At 40.6% G+C, this 18,378-nt stretch overlaps 1 protein-coding gene across 2 annotated transcripts in view; it reads left to right on the plus strand.

Annotated features, from left to right (window-relative positions):
- Nucleotides 1–18,008, plus strand: part of CAMKK2 (calcium/calmodulin dependent protein kinase kinase 2) — a 180,863-nt gene extending 162,855 nt beyond the window's left edge. For both annotated transcript variants that reach the window (XM_089676527.1, XM_089676534.1), the window contains exons 14-16: nucleotides 1,121–1,249; nucleotides 4,087–4,187; nucleotides 12,238–18,008. In XM_089676527.1, the coding sequence (XP_089532653.1) occupies nucleotides 1,121–1,249; nucleotides 4,087–4,187; nucleotides 12,238–12,310 (303 nt within the window). In that variant the 3' untranslated portion in view covers nucleotides 12,311–18,008. The remainder of the gene's footprint in view (nucleotides 1–1,120; nucleotides 1,250–4,086; nucleotides 4,188–12,237) is intronic.
- The last annotated feature ends 370 nt before the right edge of the window (nucleotides 18,009–18,378 follow it).

Raw genomic sequence — 18,378 nt, forward strand, 5'->3', positions numbered from 1 at the left:
TTTTTTCCTTGGGAGGGTGCATGTGATCAGCACAGGGCCAATCAGCACTGTCCAGACAGAGGGTCAGGGGTTTCGCATCCTCCTAGAGCAGAAAGAAAACTCTTCCTACAAGCTTTAACCAGTGCTCTGCTGAAGTCACAAGACTGCTCTAACTGCTGATGAGAAAAGGTATTTAGCAGTTTATATTTACTAAAATAATTGCATTTTCATGTGTTGTGTACTGTGGGAGACCAGACATAGTGAATGCAGGGTCCTGGGTTTAGTAACACTTTAATTTTTCCAGCAATCCTGTTCATGTGAAGTCCATCAGTAGATCAACTGCTCTTGAACATAGATGGATCGAAATGTGGCTGGTCCCTTTCGATCCATCTGTGACCAGCTTAAAGGATAAGTTCACCTTAGAGAACTTGTTAAATGTTCCACCCATTTTTGAGGGCTCCACCCGCTCGCCATGTCTTTCATTCACAGAATTCTGTGAGTGGAAAACTACAAGCACTGACAGCCTTTGTGCCTGTCAGCTTGTAGTTCTCAATTAACTGCCACAGCGCTGTTGATCACTGTGGTAGTTCAGCGATTCTTCCTGTCAGTGTGTATCTGCTTGACTGTCTGAGGTGCGATCAGACAAATACACTGACAAGTCTGCAGGAGTCCGGCATGGCACCCTCAATCTGCTGATCGTGGGTACAATGCTTTCTAGACTCCAAGTAATAAAAATAATAAATGCACATTTTTTTACTTGCAAAAAGATGTGCAATTATTCATTTTTTAAAGGTGAACTTATACTTTAAGAGAAGTTCATTGTTTGGGTTTTCAGTCCTTTTAAATTGAAGAGCTGTTAACATTAAGCACCATGTGATCATTAGAATCCAATCATTCTTTTTGGCATTTTGGAAATATTCCTCTTTGACAGTGAGCACACTATATGCCAGTTCTCATTTTATTAATACTGCCTAGTGGATGTTTTTTTCTTTGAGGTGTGTAACAAAACGAATACATGTTAAATGTATGTACATGTACCTATTTTAATTTTTGTGTGTGTATGGCAAGTATATGTTAAAACTCTAATGTACAATGTGTTATTTTTGCAATGCCTAACTGCTACATCCTTTGCTATTTTAAGCTGCACCCATGGGTCACCAAGCATGGGGCAGAACCTCTTCCAAGTGAGGATGAGAACTGCACTCTGATAGAGGTCACTGAAGAAGAAGTGGAGAATTCGGTGAAGCACATCCCCAGCTTGGCTACAGTGGTATGTCTACAGACTGCTTTGTGCCATTATTGTTTGTATTGTCTCCTGCCTATATTAATCAGGCCACACTGCACAGTTTATTTGATATGCCTCAGATTGATATATCAATCTGCAGAGATTAAGGAATCAATAGTGAGAAACAAATGTGGAGTTGTTGCTCATAGTGACTAATGTACTTTCTGGTCTCATTTTCAGAGATTAAAATTTGAAACATTATTGATTTCTACCAGCAACTATCCAGCTTTTGTGCACTATTTTCTTTTCCTCAGTTTTGTATAACAGATAAAAAGAACACTTCCTCTCTCATGGAGCATGTCCCCAGGAAATCTCCACAATGGCACCTATAGCAAAACAAATGTGAAAGGGGTTTTAACCCTTCTTTACTCAATCCCAAATTATAAAGAAATGTATTAAATTGTTTTACTTTAAACATGAGCTTGCTAACAGCAGAACTACAAATCCTCACATTAACTATGGCCTTTTTGGCAAATGTCAGGTTTTTGCTAATGTTGATTACTCATGTTGTCCTTACTTGATTACCAGTTCTGACAAAGAGGTCATGATCTTATAGAGACAGATGCTAGTGCAGTTATTACTGAGCCCGATGAAATTCCCAGGTCTCCTGCAACATATGTTGAGCATACCACCACATCTCTTATATTTTGTATTACTGTTCTCTCATATTATCACTTTTATAGTCTCCCTTGGAAAACTAATTGCTCTTTACCAGCAACAACAACTTTTATTCCATATATTTATATGCCTATATAGTGGAAAAAGAAGTGAACATTCTGTTTCCTATAAGCTTTTCTATAGGGTTCTTATACAAATTTAGCTTTACACCCCCAGTGAATATGCTCCATCTCCCTTCATGCCCTCTTCCTAAATGTGGCAATCCCTCTCAGACCCCTCCCACTCTCCATTTCAATGTTTCATCCTCATCCCATGTGCCTGCTTCTTATGTAGGTAGTGGCACAGACACAGAGCATGCATAGACAGAGTTCATGCAGACAAAGCATACACATAACACACAGAAGATGCATAAAAGAGCCTCAACAGACACAGAAAAAGCACAGTCAGAGTACACCTAAGTAGAGCACTCCATCACTTTCAGCACAAAACCAATAAAAAAGGGCGCTTATTTTTTATTTCAGGTTAATGCCTATGTAGATCATTCCTTCATGTCCCCGTATACAGCTTAAACAAAATTCTCAGGCCTGTAGCCATTATTCCATAAGGCCTACCCCATAGAATTCATGGTTCACGTGCCTTATATTGATAATGGCCAACAAGCCTTAAAGTGGTTCTAAAGCCAGAAGGTTTTTACCTTAATGGAGACCGGAGAGGTAAGTGTATTGTTACTGTGCAGGGAACTGCTTTGGTGAAATTTTTGTGGCAAAGACAGAGTAATTTTAAAGTGTTCACCTTTACAGAAAAAAATGTAAAGATGAACTATCACTGAACTCCTCCAGTGCTTGCTGTACTTCGTTCCAGGATTGCTGATCTGTCAGCACCCCGCAGCCACTCCAGCTGTCCAGGGAGTTGAAATCCCCACTCTTCTCCCTCTTCTCCATCAGCATTTCACGCACGGACCAGATGGATTCTGATTGGTCGGTGCCATAACATCGCAAATGCTGACCAGTCGCAATCTATCTGGTTTATCCTGGAAGCACTGACTTAAAAGAGGGAGAAGATCAGGCATTTAAAATCCCCAGACCACTGGAGCAGCTGCAGGGTTGTTGAGAACTCAGCAACCATGGAGGTAAGTAAAGTGGGGACCCAGGGGGTGCGGAGGCTGTCCGTAGTTCACTTTTACATTTTTCTTTAAATCTTGAACTAACCATTTAAGATCTTTTAAAGTATATGTAAATTCTATCACTAAAATAAGTTATAATCTTTAACGTATTAATCAGTTTGAACCTTTGTAAATCTGCCAATTACATAAAATATTACCTGGATATCCTGTTATAGGGTGGCAATGGCCTGCCCCTTGCCTTCTAATTGCCTTCCTGCTTTGTCACTCTCTGTTCAGTGCACTTCTGGTGGACACTGCAAGCAGCCAGGTTGATCCACAATGTTCAGACATGTTTTGTCACCATCAGGAAATGCTAAGAAATGCCATGCCACCACTATTGGAGTGTTGTGAATGTAGATAATGAGTGGCTGCAAGAGATCAGCAGCACTTATTTGAAAAAATATAATTTTAAAAAAGTTAAGTCATATTTTATGTAAAACAAAACTTGACAACTGATTATGATACACATTGGTTAAGAAAACTAAATGTAATTCAGTCATGGCCAATTCTGATTGCCATGGTGCATTATCAAACATTATTTTTGCATGTTAACGTGTAATAATGCTGCCCATTTAGCCCAATAGGCCATCAATGCACCAAAAATCAGACCTGCACCATTTTTTCCTACACATGCTAGTGTGTCAATGTGCGTTGCAGTGTTGGTGCATTCCTTTAATGTGTTAGAATGCCATTGAAAATGAATAGCCATGCAATGCCTTATTTTTCATAATGTGCATTGAGGTAATGTTTTTTACTGTAGTGCATAGATGTTACTGAGCCCTTATAGTTTAGATCTACTTTAAAATTGTATTCATTGATAACCATTTATTGAAATGTGTATGATGTTAAGTAAGATGGTATACTCAGCCATAGCCTGACCGATATAATAGCATTGTGTTCGAACTATATGAAAGCAACTGGCATGTGTATACATGTAGTATGTGGCATAATACTTGGCAAATTTTTTAGCTAGTTAATTAGAAAATGATCAGGCAAGATCTGCTTATTAAAACCTTTTGAAATGTTCATTTTGTGCTCACAGATATTGGTGAAAACGATGCTTCGGAAGCGATCATTTGGGAATCCATTCGAGGGAAGCAGAAAAGAAGAGAGATCCTTGTCCTCCCCTGGAAATCTACAAGCGTAAGTGCACTATTATTGTGATCCATTCTTAGTAAACTTTGTTCCCCAGTAGCAGGCTGAACTCTACTTCTGTAGAATCTCAGCAGTGGTATGGTGTCACTGCCTTTCCCTCACTTCAGTACAGAGGTGAATATTTTCCAGCCGTGACAATTTTTTTTCATTTATAATTATAAATGGCTGTAGATGAATGTGTTCCAACTAGTTCAGTAGTGACTGCTGTTGTATTTTGTGCTTGGCAAGCATTGGCCTTTACATTGGTGGTACTGTATATTCAGTAAACATAACTTTCTTTCCCAATAGGACATTGGGACTTGGTAGTCAAGCAGCATGAAAATGTACATCCACTGTTTCTTAAATTGATTCTAAAGGCTGCAGAAAACATTCTGTCAAAAGACAACAAACAAAAATTCCCAGCTCACCAGGCAGCCTGCAATAAACTGAATTAACTCTGTCTAACAGTTCATGTTAAAGCCAAGAGGTTTAGTTTGCACAAATTTGCAAATATATGCATAAGCTGCAAACGCCATGTCATGGCACCCCAATGTACTGCAGTCCTAACTCTATACATTTTGAGAGTCTTCAAAGTTGGAACACTTATATAATAATGGATTAAGGGCAGGTATGCCTTGAGGGATCCCATCCCTCCTTAAAGGTATAGAGACGCACTGGACACCCAGCAATAGCACAATGGCAGCAAAGGTATCCAGTATGTCCTCTCACCAATTCACCAACAGTACAAAAAATAGATACAAGTAGTTCTGTATAGCATCTACATAATCCAATATGCACAAAAAAGAAGTCCGTTGTTAGAATTCCGCTACTCTTGACCAAGCCAGCTGGACTTTATATAATGATTGTCCTAATTCTAAGAGGTTATTCACTCCATCTGGCATTTTTGCTGCATTGTACCCTATGGAAGAAGAATTGAAAAAGAAATGGACTGTTCCCACTGTGGACCCAGCCATTTTTGCACTAAATAATAAATCTACTGTTTCATTTGAGGGCATTCCCTTCTTTGAGGAGACTACTAAGAAGACATCCTTTGGTCTGGCTGGTCCAGCCGTGCAGCTGGCTGTTGCCACCCTGTCAGTTGCCTAGACCAGGGGTCTCCAAACTCCTATTATTCCTCCAAAAGTCCCATCATGCCTCTGCCTCTGGGAGTCTTGCCTGTGGCTGTCAAGAGTCTTGCAAGGCCTCATGGGACTTGCAGTTCCTCAACACCTGGAGGGCCATAGTTTGGAGACCCCTGGCCTACACTATGTCAAAAATGGATTGGAGAACTCAATAGTGTGCTTTCTCCTTATATACTGTAGATAATACTATTCTTTCTGCAAGATTATAGCTCTCGCCCTCAACCCTACTGTTTTGCATAGAAGCCATTCTCCAGAACCCTACTTTCTGTGCATATGCGCAGAGTTTTAAGCCTTAAAGCTTGGTCTACTCACCCTGCTCTGGAAAGTGCCTATTCTGCGTGGTCTTCGAAGGTGAGATCAATCCTCTTTGGAAAATCCCTTGTGGAATACATTAAGATGGTTATGAAGTGAAGGTTGGTTCCTACCCCACTATCCACAGTCACTCTTCCCTATTGAATTGTCCTTCTATACCATACATGTACAGCCTGTTAGCCCCTTCCAGATGTCATCATCCAATGCATGTCTATCTTTTCGTGGCAGCCTGTTTACCTCTAAGCCCACCAGACCTGCTCAAAAGCCTTTTTCACACTGAAGGTTTGCCTCCACCTCTGGAGGTGGGGGGATGTCTTCTGACATTTGCTTCAGTAACTAGGCTCCTGAAAAGTCTCCTGTAGACCTGCCACAATGTCTATTGCAATAGCTGGGCTTCTGCGTGGTCTCCTGTAGACCTGACACTATATTTCTCACATGGAAAATTTTTCTCCTTTACTAGCACATGTGATGTGATGGGTTATACTCCCTCTCTATTTAAACATCAGTGAAATCCCCTGACCCTGTACTCTCCAGGGTACCTGGGATTAATTCTGACAGCATTCTTCTTCAGCACAATATTATTGTGTATACCTGACCCAAAGTTCATGGAGACATGATACAGCCCTTTGTGGAAAGAAATGCAGTAGATCGGGAGGTGGACAGGTGAGCGTATATGTTGTGAATCCTTTACTGTTATATTAAAGCTGGTTTTACATCAGTGACGGCATCAGTGTGCTTCCCATTTATTTCTACTTGACAAACCTGGCTGTCATATTTTGGCTTTAATATTGCCTCTGGCTTCAATAATTTGAGTCACAACAGTTTTGCAAATAAGGATTTCTGACTTGCAGCCAGTAAGCTAGCCTTTGTAGAACCAATCAGCATTGGCTGCTTACATTTCACTCATGACAAGTATATTTTAAAATATTTGTACTCTAACCTGCATGCACAAAGCCATCCACAAGACTGCCCCCAGCTGCATCACCAACCTCATTTGGACATATCGTCCAAATCACCCATTCTGCTCCTCCCAAGACATCATGCTCTCTAGTTCCCTTGTAACCTACCATGCTCGCCTCCAGGACTTCTACAGAGTCTCTCCAATCCTCTGGAACTCCCTACCCCAGTATGTTCGGTCAGCCCCCACACTGTCTGCCTTCAGGCGATCTGTGAAAACTCGCTTATTTAGGGAAGCCTACCCCACCTCCTCCTAAGAACTGTACTTGAGTCACCTCCATCAGATCATCCCCTGCAGCTATAACCTTTTGTACCACCTCCCCCTTCCTTTTAGATTGTAAGCTCCACGAGCAGAGCCTTCCTATTCCTTCTGTACTGAAATGTATTGTAATTGTAATGTCTCCCTTTATATTGTAAAGCACTGCGCAAACTGTTGGCGCTATATAAATCCTGTATAATAGTATTAATTTAGTGGAGGCAGTGAATACAGCATTGACAATAAATTGGCCTGTTGATTTAATGAGAAACAATGGCATTACTAATGCACATTCAGCAGGTAAAATGGCTACCACCATGTCCGCATAACAAACCTTTTTACATTGAATATGAACCATTGTTAGTGTGAATAAAGCGCTCAGATTAATTTCTTTTTTCATTGTAGAAAAAACAAGTCAGGGAAAATATCAGGAAAAGGTAACAAGTAAAGCTTCAGAAGCAGTGTCTCTGTCCACCTGATAGCCTGTGCTCCTATTCTAACACAGCTTTGCATGATGTTCTCACACACAGCCATACACAAAGCAGGTATTACCTGTCTACAGCTAGTCTTGTACTGTGGCGTGCCAGGTCATAAACAACACATACACCTAAAGGGATTCATCAGTGATGCCAAGCAGAGGACTGCTAATAACTCTAACAGGAGTAAGGAAAGTAGAAGAGTTTTTATAATTGGTGTTGCAAACCTTGAAGATCTTCTTCACCATACCAAAGATAAATATGCCTTTTTATCTCAATGGTAGCTCAGGAACTAGCTTAATGTGAGGTATACGATCCTTATTTAGATTGTGGTACATTTTATGACAGCTGTGATGGTAAAGGAAATGTTTCTTCATTGAAAATGGGCTCTGGGGTCAATCCAGAACACTTGTTTTTGGTCCATGAATAATTTATAAATGTACAAGAATAGGCCTTTAGTTAACCTCATATGTTTTACCAGCAGGGAATTTGATATCACTGTTTGTATTCATACAAGAAAAGATCTGTGTAAAAATAGAATCACAGGTTCTGACAACAGTCATAGATTGATCACATACTACTAGCGTTGTACAGACCAAAAATAGGCAACAGTTTATATGTCCTCCCAGCTTTCAAATCGCATGACAAGTCGCACCCTATTGTCCACAATGGAACTGTTCAAATCGGTGCAACTCTGACTTTGCGGTGCTGCCTCAATTTGATAAAAGGGTTCCTGCTGTAATTTGAGGTGCAACTTGCATAGACATTTTTTGCATGAAGTTGCACGAATGTCAGCCAAGTCGCACTGACATGCGGCTTTGAAATCAAGCGACTTCAGGTGAAGCCGCACAATTTCAAAGTCAGATCTAGTGTGAACTGAGTAAGGGCTCATTTACACTTGCTTCAAAATGTGGAATTCGACATGCTTTTTAAAGCACCCTGAATGCCAATCAAACCTCCTTTACTAAATAAAATGGTAAGCTTACAGTCCTGTTTACTCATTGTGTTGTGCTTTGCTTCACTTTGCTTCAAAAATTATACCCCATCTCCCGTTCATGGTGCTTTAAAGCATCTTCAAAGCCTCCATAGAACTCTATGAAAGCACCTACAGCTTTTGAGAGACTTTTTTTCAGCTTTAGCTGTGTTTTTTGTGGAAGTATTGCAGGCATGAGATATCCCAGGATGCACTGGGAGACCAACAAGCGAAACGGAAAGATGTCATAAGCAGTCAATTCCGGTTTGTGTTTATATATTCTGGGAGTGTCTGGTGCAGAGATCTGGTGTGCAGTGAGGAACAGCAGGAAGGTGAGCGGGATCCTAACTGGAGAGGAGCAATTAGCAGACGGGACACATGGTGTGCAACATGAGAACGCTATAGAAGAAGGTGACCGGAGAGAGAGGACTAAGTAGCAGAGGATCAGCAGAGCTGGGGGACCGTAGCAGGAGAAACCAGTAATGTCACACGTGGTGCTCAGCATGGGAAAAAAATAGCGGTAGGTGACAAGGAACCAGAAAGAAAGAGGAGGAACAGCAAAAGCAGATGATTAGCACAGCTGGGGGTTACTACTGAGTGGGGAATCAGCAGAGCTGGGGGTTATTACTGAGCATGGGATCAGCAGAGCTCAGAGTTACTACTGAGCGGAGTATCAGCAAATCTGGAAGTACTACTGAGTGGAGCATTAGCAGGTACTAATAAGCTGGGGATCTGCTGAACGAGGGTATCAGTAAGCTGTGAATCTGCTAAATAGGGGTACTAATGAAAAGTCAACATACACACAGGACATTTGCCATGCTGCATTGACCCTTTCACTGTTAGAGCCTTTTTTGCATTTTCTGCACACATTTAAAAAATCATTTTAGGCCTGAAGATTGCACAAAACCCCCAAACATTATATATTTTCTGAAAGCAGACACCCTAGAAAATAAATTAGTAGTAGTTCCAATTTTTTATGTCACATGATATTACTGCAAAGGTCTAAGAAATGCAAAATTTCAGTAAAAAACACACTAAAGTGAATTTTAGGGCAAACAAATGCAATAAATTACCCACATTTTTGGTAAAATATAAAAGACAAGGTTGCACCGAGTAAATAGATACCCACCTTAAATTTGTGTGTGCCCATGAAATGGAGACAAAACTTCGGTACCCTATATTTTCTAAAGATGACTCTTCAAAAGCCCCTACAGGTCATCAGTTTAGTGTTACAAAGGAGGTCTTGTGATAGAATTAATGCTCTCACTCTGGTATGTGCTGCAATATGTAACATGTATTGCAGTTTAAATTTTCACGTATAGGCACCTCTGACGCGTGCATGTATGTTTATATGTGCGTATATATGGGGGTGGGGAGGCCTCAAAATTTTTGTTTTTGGGGGGGAATCTTTTGTGCTTGGGTGTAACTTTATTTTTTGGCAATAAAAAAAAAAATTTCTTGCTTAACTTTTTTTTAAGCCTGTATGATGATTTTTGGGCAACAGGTATTCTGTAATGAGACATGCAGGGTCTAAAAGACCCTGCATGTCTCCTCCAGGCTTCATGTATTGCAGTGCAGATCGTATTCCTCCCCAGCTATTCTAGGGGAAAATGAGAGGGTGACCCAGAAGTGATGCCATACACGTCGCTTTCTGGGTCACAGTAAGAAGGAGAGGAGACCGGATTTGTGTCCGCTCTTCTCTCTCCCCTCCACCTATGAGAGGGTTAAAACTTTAAAAAAAAACATCACTCACTGAAGCATTGTCGAAGCATCAAGGAAGCATTAAAAACACATCAAAAATCATGTTGAAGTGGTAGGTGCCAAAGCCAATGTAAAAGAGCCCTTAATGTGGGGCTTCCTCCTCAGCAAGAGTTAACTACTCATGTAGTTAAGGCCTGGGGATTAAGGTGTAAATACTTACCCTACTTCTTGCTCCAGCAGGGTCTTTTCAGTGCTGCATTCCTTCCCCCACAGCGGCTATCTAAGCTTTGACTAGTTCCGGTCATACTCCAGCCTCCTTAGCATACCATACAGAGTTAATGTCCCTGCATTGTATGTGATGATGCTGAGGCTTCTCCCACAGATCAGAGCCCCACGCTGCTCTACAATGCCATGAATTGAGTATACATTTTGTACATTTGAAATAAAGTTTGTACAAAAAAAGAGGGGCGGTGCATGATATGCTGAATCACACACCACACTTCCCCTACCGCAGCTGGCAATGGACAGCTGCCTGTGCGGTAAAGTGTTCCGGCAGCTGTCCATTATAGTGTGAACTTAGCCTAAAGGCTAATATGATATTCTAATATTTCATTGAGGCCTTTATCTTCAGACCCAAACAGGCAGATCAGTGTACACTCTGGAGTAGGGATAAAATCAGGCATGTTCAGATCCTTGTCCAAACCTTCCTGAGCTTTCCCACCAGGAAGCTGTCACTACACACTTCCAATTAAAGCAGACAAGGCATTGCCCACCCCACAGGCTCACATATACAAGGGACTGGGATCCAAACACTCTTGAGCTCATCCCTCCTCTGGAGTTTGCCAGAAGGGCTGGTGTGCCTAGATGTATTTGATAGCTAGTGCGAGATATCCTGGATGGCTCAGAGCTGTTTGAATAAAGCAATATGTGGACCTTCTTCACCAATACTTTACAACTGAATCATTAGATAAGTCATATTGCTGCTCTAGGCACAACATTTTACCATATGAACAGATTTGGGCTGTTGCTGTTTTTATTGACGAACTTGAATCTGGTCTGATTATCTTGTCTCCTTTTCCTCCCTGTATCTCCAAGTAGCACACACTACTAAAACGGTGTTCAAAAGTCAGCACTTACCTGTCCAGGCATCCAGTGGTGTCCTCACCCCGAGCCAATTTCTTAATCAGCTGTTTGGTGCTGGCGCTGCCATCTTGACTAAGGGAAAAAGCAAGTGAAGCCTTGCGGCTTCACAACCGATTTCCCACTGTGCATGTGCTTTGTGAATGGCCCCCAGTCCTCTGGGACCTGTTGAGTTTCCCAGAAGGCTGCAGGGGGGGGGGGGCAACTTCCAGCTCAGTTCTCAGTGGCAAACTAAGCCAGCAGAGGGAATGGGTACCTGTCAATACCAGGAGCCTGCTCCCCTTTCCCCCCAAGAGGTGCCAAATGTGGCAGCAGGAGGGGGGGAGGAAGAAGATAAGCAGAACTTCCACTTTTGGGTGCAACTCCGCTTTAAATGTGAATGACTGACTTGTTGGCTGATAATCTATTGAAGTCAGGGGATTGGCAGATTGGCATTTTGGTCAGGCAACTCACATTTTCAGCTGAAGTTCACAACTGCAGCCTTCATGCAACTCCCAGCACATTTATCAATGGGAGTATAATGCATTTGACTTGTTTCTGAATTCGTTGCATGGCTCATAACGCAGACAGCGCGCGTCCAGGGCTGTAAAACTGTCCCTGCACGACTGTCAAACTCAGATGTGTGGCAAAGTCCATACATCCGCTGCAGCTCTATTGATCTATCTATCTATCTATCTATCTATCTATCTATCTATCTATCACAGGATGCTCCACAAACTTAAGCAAACAGCTCTTCACACTGCAGGTGCCTTTATTACCATATGAAAGGACCCTTAACGTCTTTGCTACTGCCTATGTACAATTTTCATAATAATATACATTACTGTATGTATACAGTATATATATATATATATATATATATATATATATATATATATATATATATATATTGCAATTATTAAATTTGCTTCCTCTCTATCTGCAACTAACTTGCCTGACCTGGCTTTCAGTATCTGGCGTTCACTTGTACCATGTCTTGCTGTTTTCCTGCAAAATAAGACTGTTATGGAATGTTTTTTTTACATTATAATCTGGTTGTGTAGAATCTGCATTACTTTTTGAAATCTTTTAACTTTGTCTTTACTTTGTCTTTACTTCACAGGATCCAAGGCAGTGATGAAAGCTTGAGAGAGAGCTACTTACAAGAGGTAGGGGAGGATGAAGTCCTTTCCTGAGGATCCTTAACCAGAGGTGCTGTGGTTTGGGAATACCATCCATGACGGACGTGTGTTTAACACACCATGTATAAAATGAATGTGCATGCTGTGTGCTCAAGAACACATTATGTTGCTGCATGCGCTCATGACCTTAATGTCCTGCCTTGGATGATAACTAAAACATTTCTTTGCTATGGGCTCACTCTTCAGGTGGCTGCTGGAGAGTGGAGACTGAGCCAGAGACGGTGCTTGTATTATACATATTGCAAAAAAAAAAAAAGCAACTCAAAGTGGCTTGTAGCATGTCTTAATGATGCCAAATATGACATACAGTGTACATATCTAAGGCTTTCAGGACATTCAAATTTATACAGACAGTGGTCTGACATTACTTTAATGTACTTTAGGCCCCATCATAAGGGGTTCTTGAATGATACAGGCTTATTGAATTGCCCTTTGAGGGATTGCTTTAAGGATTTTAAATATTTTAACACTAACCAAAGTGTTTTGTGCCATTAAAAGTCAATCTGTGGTGGCTCTTGAATATTGTGGATGGCACATGTCAAAGGGCATCTGTCCATCCTCCTGGCTTTTTGCCAATGGTTTTTATATAGATCTAGCAGCAGTATGGTTGTACAACCACTAGGGGAATTCTTGAATCTGAAACATGCCTTGATGTATTTCATGTAATTTGCGAATACATATTCTGCTGCCAGTATTATTTACCTATCAGCTCAATATTCTTTTATTCTGTATATAAACTCATAATGAATATAAAGATCCATGGAGCAAGTACAAAAGGAACTTTAATCATGAGTTCCAAGACCACAATACAGCCAACATTATCTGCGTGGTACATGGATTTCTATGACAAATCCAAATGATCCTCATAAGATATTGAACTGCCAATTTTATCAGTGCTAGAGAATGACTTCTGGTTGTTTCATTTGTATATTAGCTGGTGGATCAGTGCCAATCATTTTTTTTTGAATCAGTACTGGTTAGTAGATATCTCTCACAAGCTGAGACAAAGCGAAAGTACTACAAGGAACAGGTGCTAGCCCTTATTAACGGAACTTACACAAGAAAACTGTCATCTGGAGTTTCGTTCTTTGCCAGAAGCAGCACCTTTCATTCTCTCCAGTTTTTGAAAATAATTATGTAAATGTAGACGCGCTGTCTAAAAATGTATACTTGGTGTACAGATCAGTATTTGAAGGATTGTAAATATATCTTGTATTTTCTGTTTAAGATTTAGATTAGTTTTTAGACATTTCTCGGAATGATCCAGAAAATGAATACAACTTTTAGATACTGTTTAGGTCTGATCCAGAAAATAGATATATGGACACTAAACTTACATGTGTACTTACATCAGCCTGCATAACGAGCAGCAATGGGCTATAACCACTTATTTTAGTGATATGTGCTGCAGATGTGCTGGCAGGCTGAAATACAGATGAAAATTGGCTTCTGCTATACAGTCTTCTGAATATAGGTTCTAATGAGGAATATCTCTATCCTCAGGCTTCCCTGGTTCAAGCCATGTCATTGTGCTTCTATAGCAACAAAATGTACAGTGATAGTCTTCCCTTTATAGAGGGGTTTTCCTTGCATTGTGCCTCCTGTACAGGAGGGGAGGTAAATGCACTAGATTTAAAGATTGTCTTAGGCTATGGTTTCCTGAATTGTGGGACTTGTGTACTGGTGTTGTGAGTCATCCTTACATCTCAATAAGAGGATATACTGTACTTGCTGTGCTCTATAGCTTTCAGGTCAGCTTGAACTAATGCTCTTGGAAGGCATTGTTGGTACAGATATGAACAGTATAGGCATCAGGAACAGGTACAGGTGATACCGAAATAACACAGAGTCTACTATGGTGGTACAGGCCTAACTAGAGTTCTTAGATAATGCTAACCACAATTACTCCTCCTCAGGACACAACGTCTAGCCATGTAAGCAGAGGATATAAAAATGACCAAAGGAAAATTGCTGACATAGCACATTTTGTAATGTACACAGTAAAAGGCCAGATGTCACCTGGTTGGTTGCTGTAAGCAATACCTCCATGTTTCATTTCTGCAGTTTTTTATATTGTGACTTTACAAAGTGAAGTTCTAGTATTCATAGCATGGTTTTATTGCATGGTCCTCCGCAGAGTGGACAAATCTGCATGTTTGTATTTAGGTAAATTGCAATGTACAAAGTGCAAAATGGTCAAAAACAAAAATATGATTTGGCAGACTTGCCTGTTTTATTGAACGATTGGCTCAACTCCAATCTGCTATAGCACTTTCTAAATATATGGATACTATGGTTACATTTTCTAAATATATGGGTAGTGAGGTTAAGTGTTAGATTTCTTTCTAACAGAGATTCTGGGGTAGATCCAGGACATACAGGAGGGTATACACCAATCAGCCATAGCATTATGACCTCTGACAAGTAATGTAAATAACATTGATTATCAAATTACAGTGGCATCTGAAAGTAGGTGGGATATATTAAGCAGGAAGTGAACATGTCCCTAAAGTTGATGTGGTGAAAGCAGAAAAGATGGGCAACTGTAAGGATTTGAGTGACTTTAACAAGGGCCATATTGTAATGAACTAGACCTATGCTGACCCATGTCCCCAGCTAAAAGCTCCTACAATGGGCACATGATCATCAGAACGGGACCACAAAGCAATGGAAGAAGGTGGCCTGGTCAAATGAGTCACGTTTTCTCTTGCGTCCTGTGACTGGCTGGGTGCGTGTGTGTCACTTACCTGGGAAAGAGATGGCACCAGATTGGACTATGGGAAGAAGGCAAGCTGGCAGGGGCAGTGTGATGTTTTGGGCAATATTCTGCTAGAAAACTTTGGGTCCTGGACCAAGTACACCCTTTTGATGGAAACCGTAATCCCTGATGACAGTTGGCTCTTTTAGCAGGATAATGTGCCCTGCTACACTGCAAAAATGGTTCAAGAATGGTTTGAGGAACATGAGTTTGAGGTTTTGACTTGGCCTCCAAATTCTCCAGATCTCAATCCAATCGAGCATCTGTGGGATGTGCTGCAAAAACAAGTTCAGTCCATGGAGACCCCACCTCCCAACTTAAAGGACTTCAAAGATCTATTACTGATGACTGCGTTCCAGATACCACAGCAGACTTTCAGAGGTCTAGTGGAGTCCATGCCTTGACAGGTCAGGGCTGTTTTGGAAACAAAAGGGGGACCTACTTAATATTAGTGGTCATATGGGTGGTCATAAAGCTCTGGCTGATCTGTGTCAATGTCTGTGCTGCTGAACAAAGTAGTGTAACCTGCTGGCCTGGAAGGCTGAAACCATGATCTAGTAAATGGCATGCTGTACTTGCGTGTCAAGGCGACCTTCAGCTGGGTGCCCTTATCTCACAGGGGATTGCTTAGTGCTCAGTTGATTATACAGTACAAGAAAAGTAATACAATTATATGTGACCAGCCGGTATAATACCTATTTTGTCAAACTAATTTGTCCTGAAAATTTACTTTTTTGTTTATATTCATATGTATATTGTACATGTTTTCCTTTACTCCCCTTCTATAACTCACTGTCATGGAATTTGCATATAATGAACATAGAATTTCATACTCTCAGATCAGTATATTTCTGCGGCCTTATTTAAAGAAGTAACACAGGCCGCAACTTAAAGTATATTCAGTAAGTGTAAAGTTCGGTCACGTGTAGCAGACCGCAGATTTTAGGAAATGCTGGTGACATTTTTTTTCCCTAAACATTATGGAGCAAACACCACACACCAGGTTCAGTGAGAACATCTTTATTGCAATTGGTAAAGTCCAGTGATTACCATACCTGGAATTCTCACTAGTGCGTTTTTCCAAACCTCTACAATTGGGCACTTGTTGGGTAAACCGTATCTTCTGATAGGATGTGTACCCACACATCCTATCAGAAGATACGGTTTACCCAACAAGTTCACACTGCCATATATGTTTTCTAAGCATTTGCATTAAGCAGTTTAGACCTGATACTTCCAAATGTGCTTGTATGGTTTCAGGACACCATTAAAATCAAGCCAATCTCAGTAATGATGCAGTAAGTTGCTGACCACTTATTTTGTATAAAAGACAGTAGTTTGCTGTATAACACATCTACCTCCAAGACATTGAGAACTTAATGCTAGTAGTGAATGAAACACATTCATAACAAATGTGTTGATATACAGTATATCTGATAGTATTGTATGAGTGTACAGGCAAGATTATGTGTTCATGTATTTATAGGTCAGTAGTTCAAAAGGGAACACATTGGCCAAAATATGAGTGCTAACAGGCACTAAACACAGTTTGTAAAATGTTGACTTCCACATGTGGGTGAAGTATGAACTAATTAAAGTGGTTGTAAACCCTTACATATGCCCAGTGATGTGGCTGGCCTCAGGTGATACACAGATATTAAACAAATCCTCCTACATACATTGTACCTGTTTTTCTGTAGTCTTCTCTTCACTACATCCATTCAAACTGCTGAATTTATAAAGCTTGTCTGAGAGTTAAAAAAACGGGGGGAGAGCTGAAATTACAAACTGCAGACCTCAGGGAGGAGAGTTCTGAGAGCTGATTGGAGGGAAGGGACACACCCCCCCTTCACACAGCTCACAGGAACAGAGCTGAGGTTGTCAAGCTACTGGAGGTCCCTCCCTTGTCACCATTTTTCTCAAGGTGGCAGGAAAACCAGCAGTGATTCATGCTGATAGAACAAAGCAGCAGACAGAAATTACACTTAGTGCTCCTAATAGAGACAAGCGCACACTATAGAGGGATATGCTTTGTTCATATTTCATGTCTGAGGTTTACAACCACTTTAAGCAAAATAAGTGTGAAGCTGTAAATGTGAGCGAAGGTAAAGTAGAGTTGAATGGACACATTTTCCTTGTAGCCAGTCAGAGATTAATATTTTTCTAATGAATATTCGAAAATGGTAGAAAGTCTTTTTAGGTGTTGCTATAGCAACACTTCTACCTTTTCTCTGTGGTAGTATATGCTTCATTTGGCCATTTCTGTACATAAAGGACAAGATCCTGCATTTGTCTGTTTGAAAGTCTTGTAGAAGAGTAGTTGTAGTCATTTTCCATTCTGACCTGAGAAGATGGAACTGACATTGGAACGATCAGTTGAATAAATATGATTCATATTTAAGAAATTGTATTTCAGTGGTTAATACTGCTCCCTGCGCTGTTATTTTTAGGAGCTGAAGACATTTGCTATGCCATAACAGAAGAATCTGTGTTTCCCTGTTGGCAGTGGCCATAGCTTTTGCAATATACGTTTTCTTTTATATTTTGAAATAAATATCTGGTTTAAAATGAGGAAGCTGCCAAAAAGTAATGGTTTTAAAGCAGAACATAGGGAATGGTGGTAAATGATATATTGTGTAAACGATATAAACTGCTTATTTCATTGTCTCTCCTTTTTAAATGGTATAATTTCGAAATATGAAAAATGTGAGATTGTGGCCTGGGGCAGAATTATTCTTCCTGCCCTCCTTCACCTATTGTTTTGAGCCACCTCCCTCCTACTCAAGTCAGCTTATTAGCGTGGTATCACACTATTAAGATCAGAAGTCCTAGTCTCACATGGAGACTAGAGGTGGAGAGCATGGAAGAGGCAGTTTTCTCACACACTAGAAATATACAGGTGAAACTTGAAAAATTAGAATATCGTGCAAAAGTTCATTTATTTCAGTAATGCAACTTAAAAGGTGAAACTAATATATGATATAGACTCATTACATGCAAAGCAAGATAGTTCAAGCCGTGATTTGTCATAATTGTGATGATTATGCCTTACAGCTCATGAAAACCACAAATCCACAATCTCAGAAAATTAGAATATTGTGAAAAGGTACAATATTCTCGGCTCAAAGTGTCCCACTCTAATCAGCTAATTAAGCCACAACACCTGCAAAGGGTTCCTGAGCCTTTAAATGGTCTCTCAGTCTGGTTTAGTAGGAATCACAATCATGGGAAAGACTGCTGACCTGACAGTTGTGCAGAAAACCATCACTGACACCCTCCATAAGGAGGGAAAGCCTCAAAAGGT

This window comes from Staurois parvus, unplaced genomic scaffold (genome assembly GCF_062004578.1).
Source record: "Staurois parvus isolate SC_StPar_1 unplaced genomic scaffold, SC_StPar_1.0 ptg000014l, whole genome shotgun sequence".
Lineage (NCBI taxonomy): Eukaryota > Metazoa > Chordata > Amphibia > Anura > Ranidae > Staurois > Staurois parvus.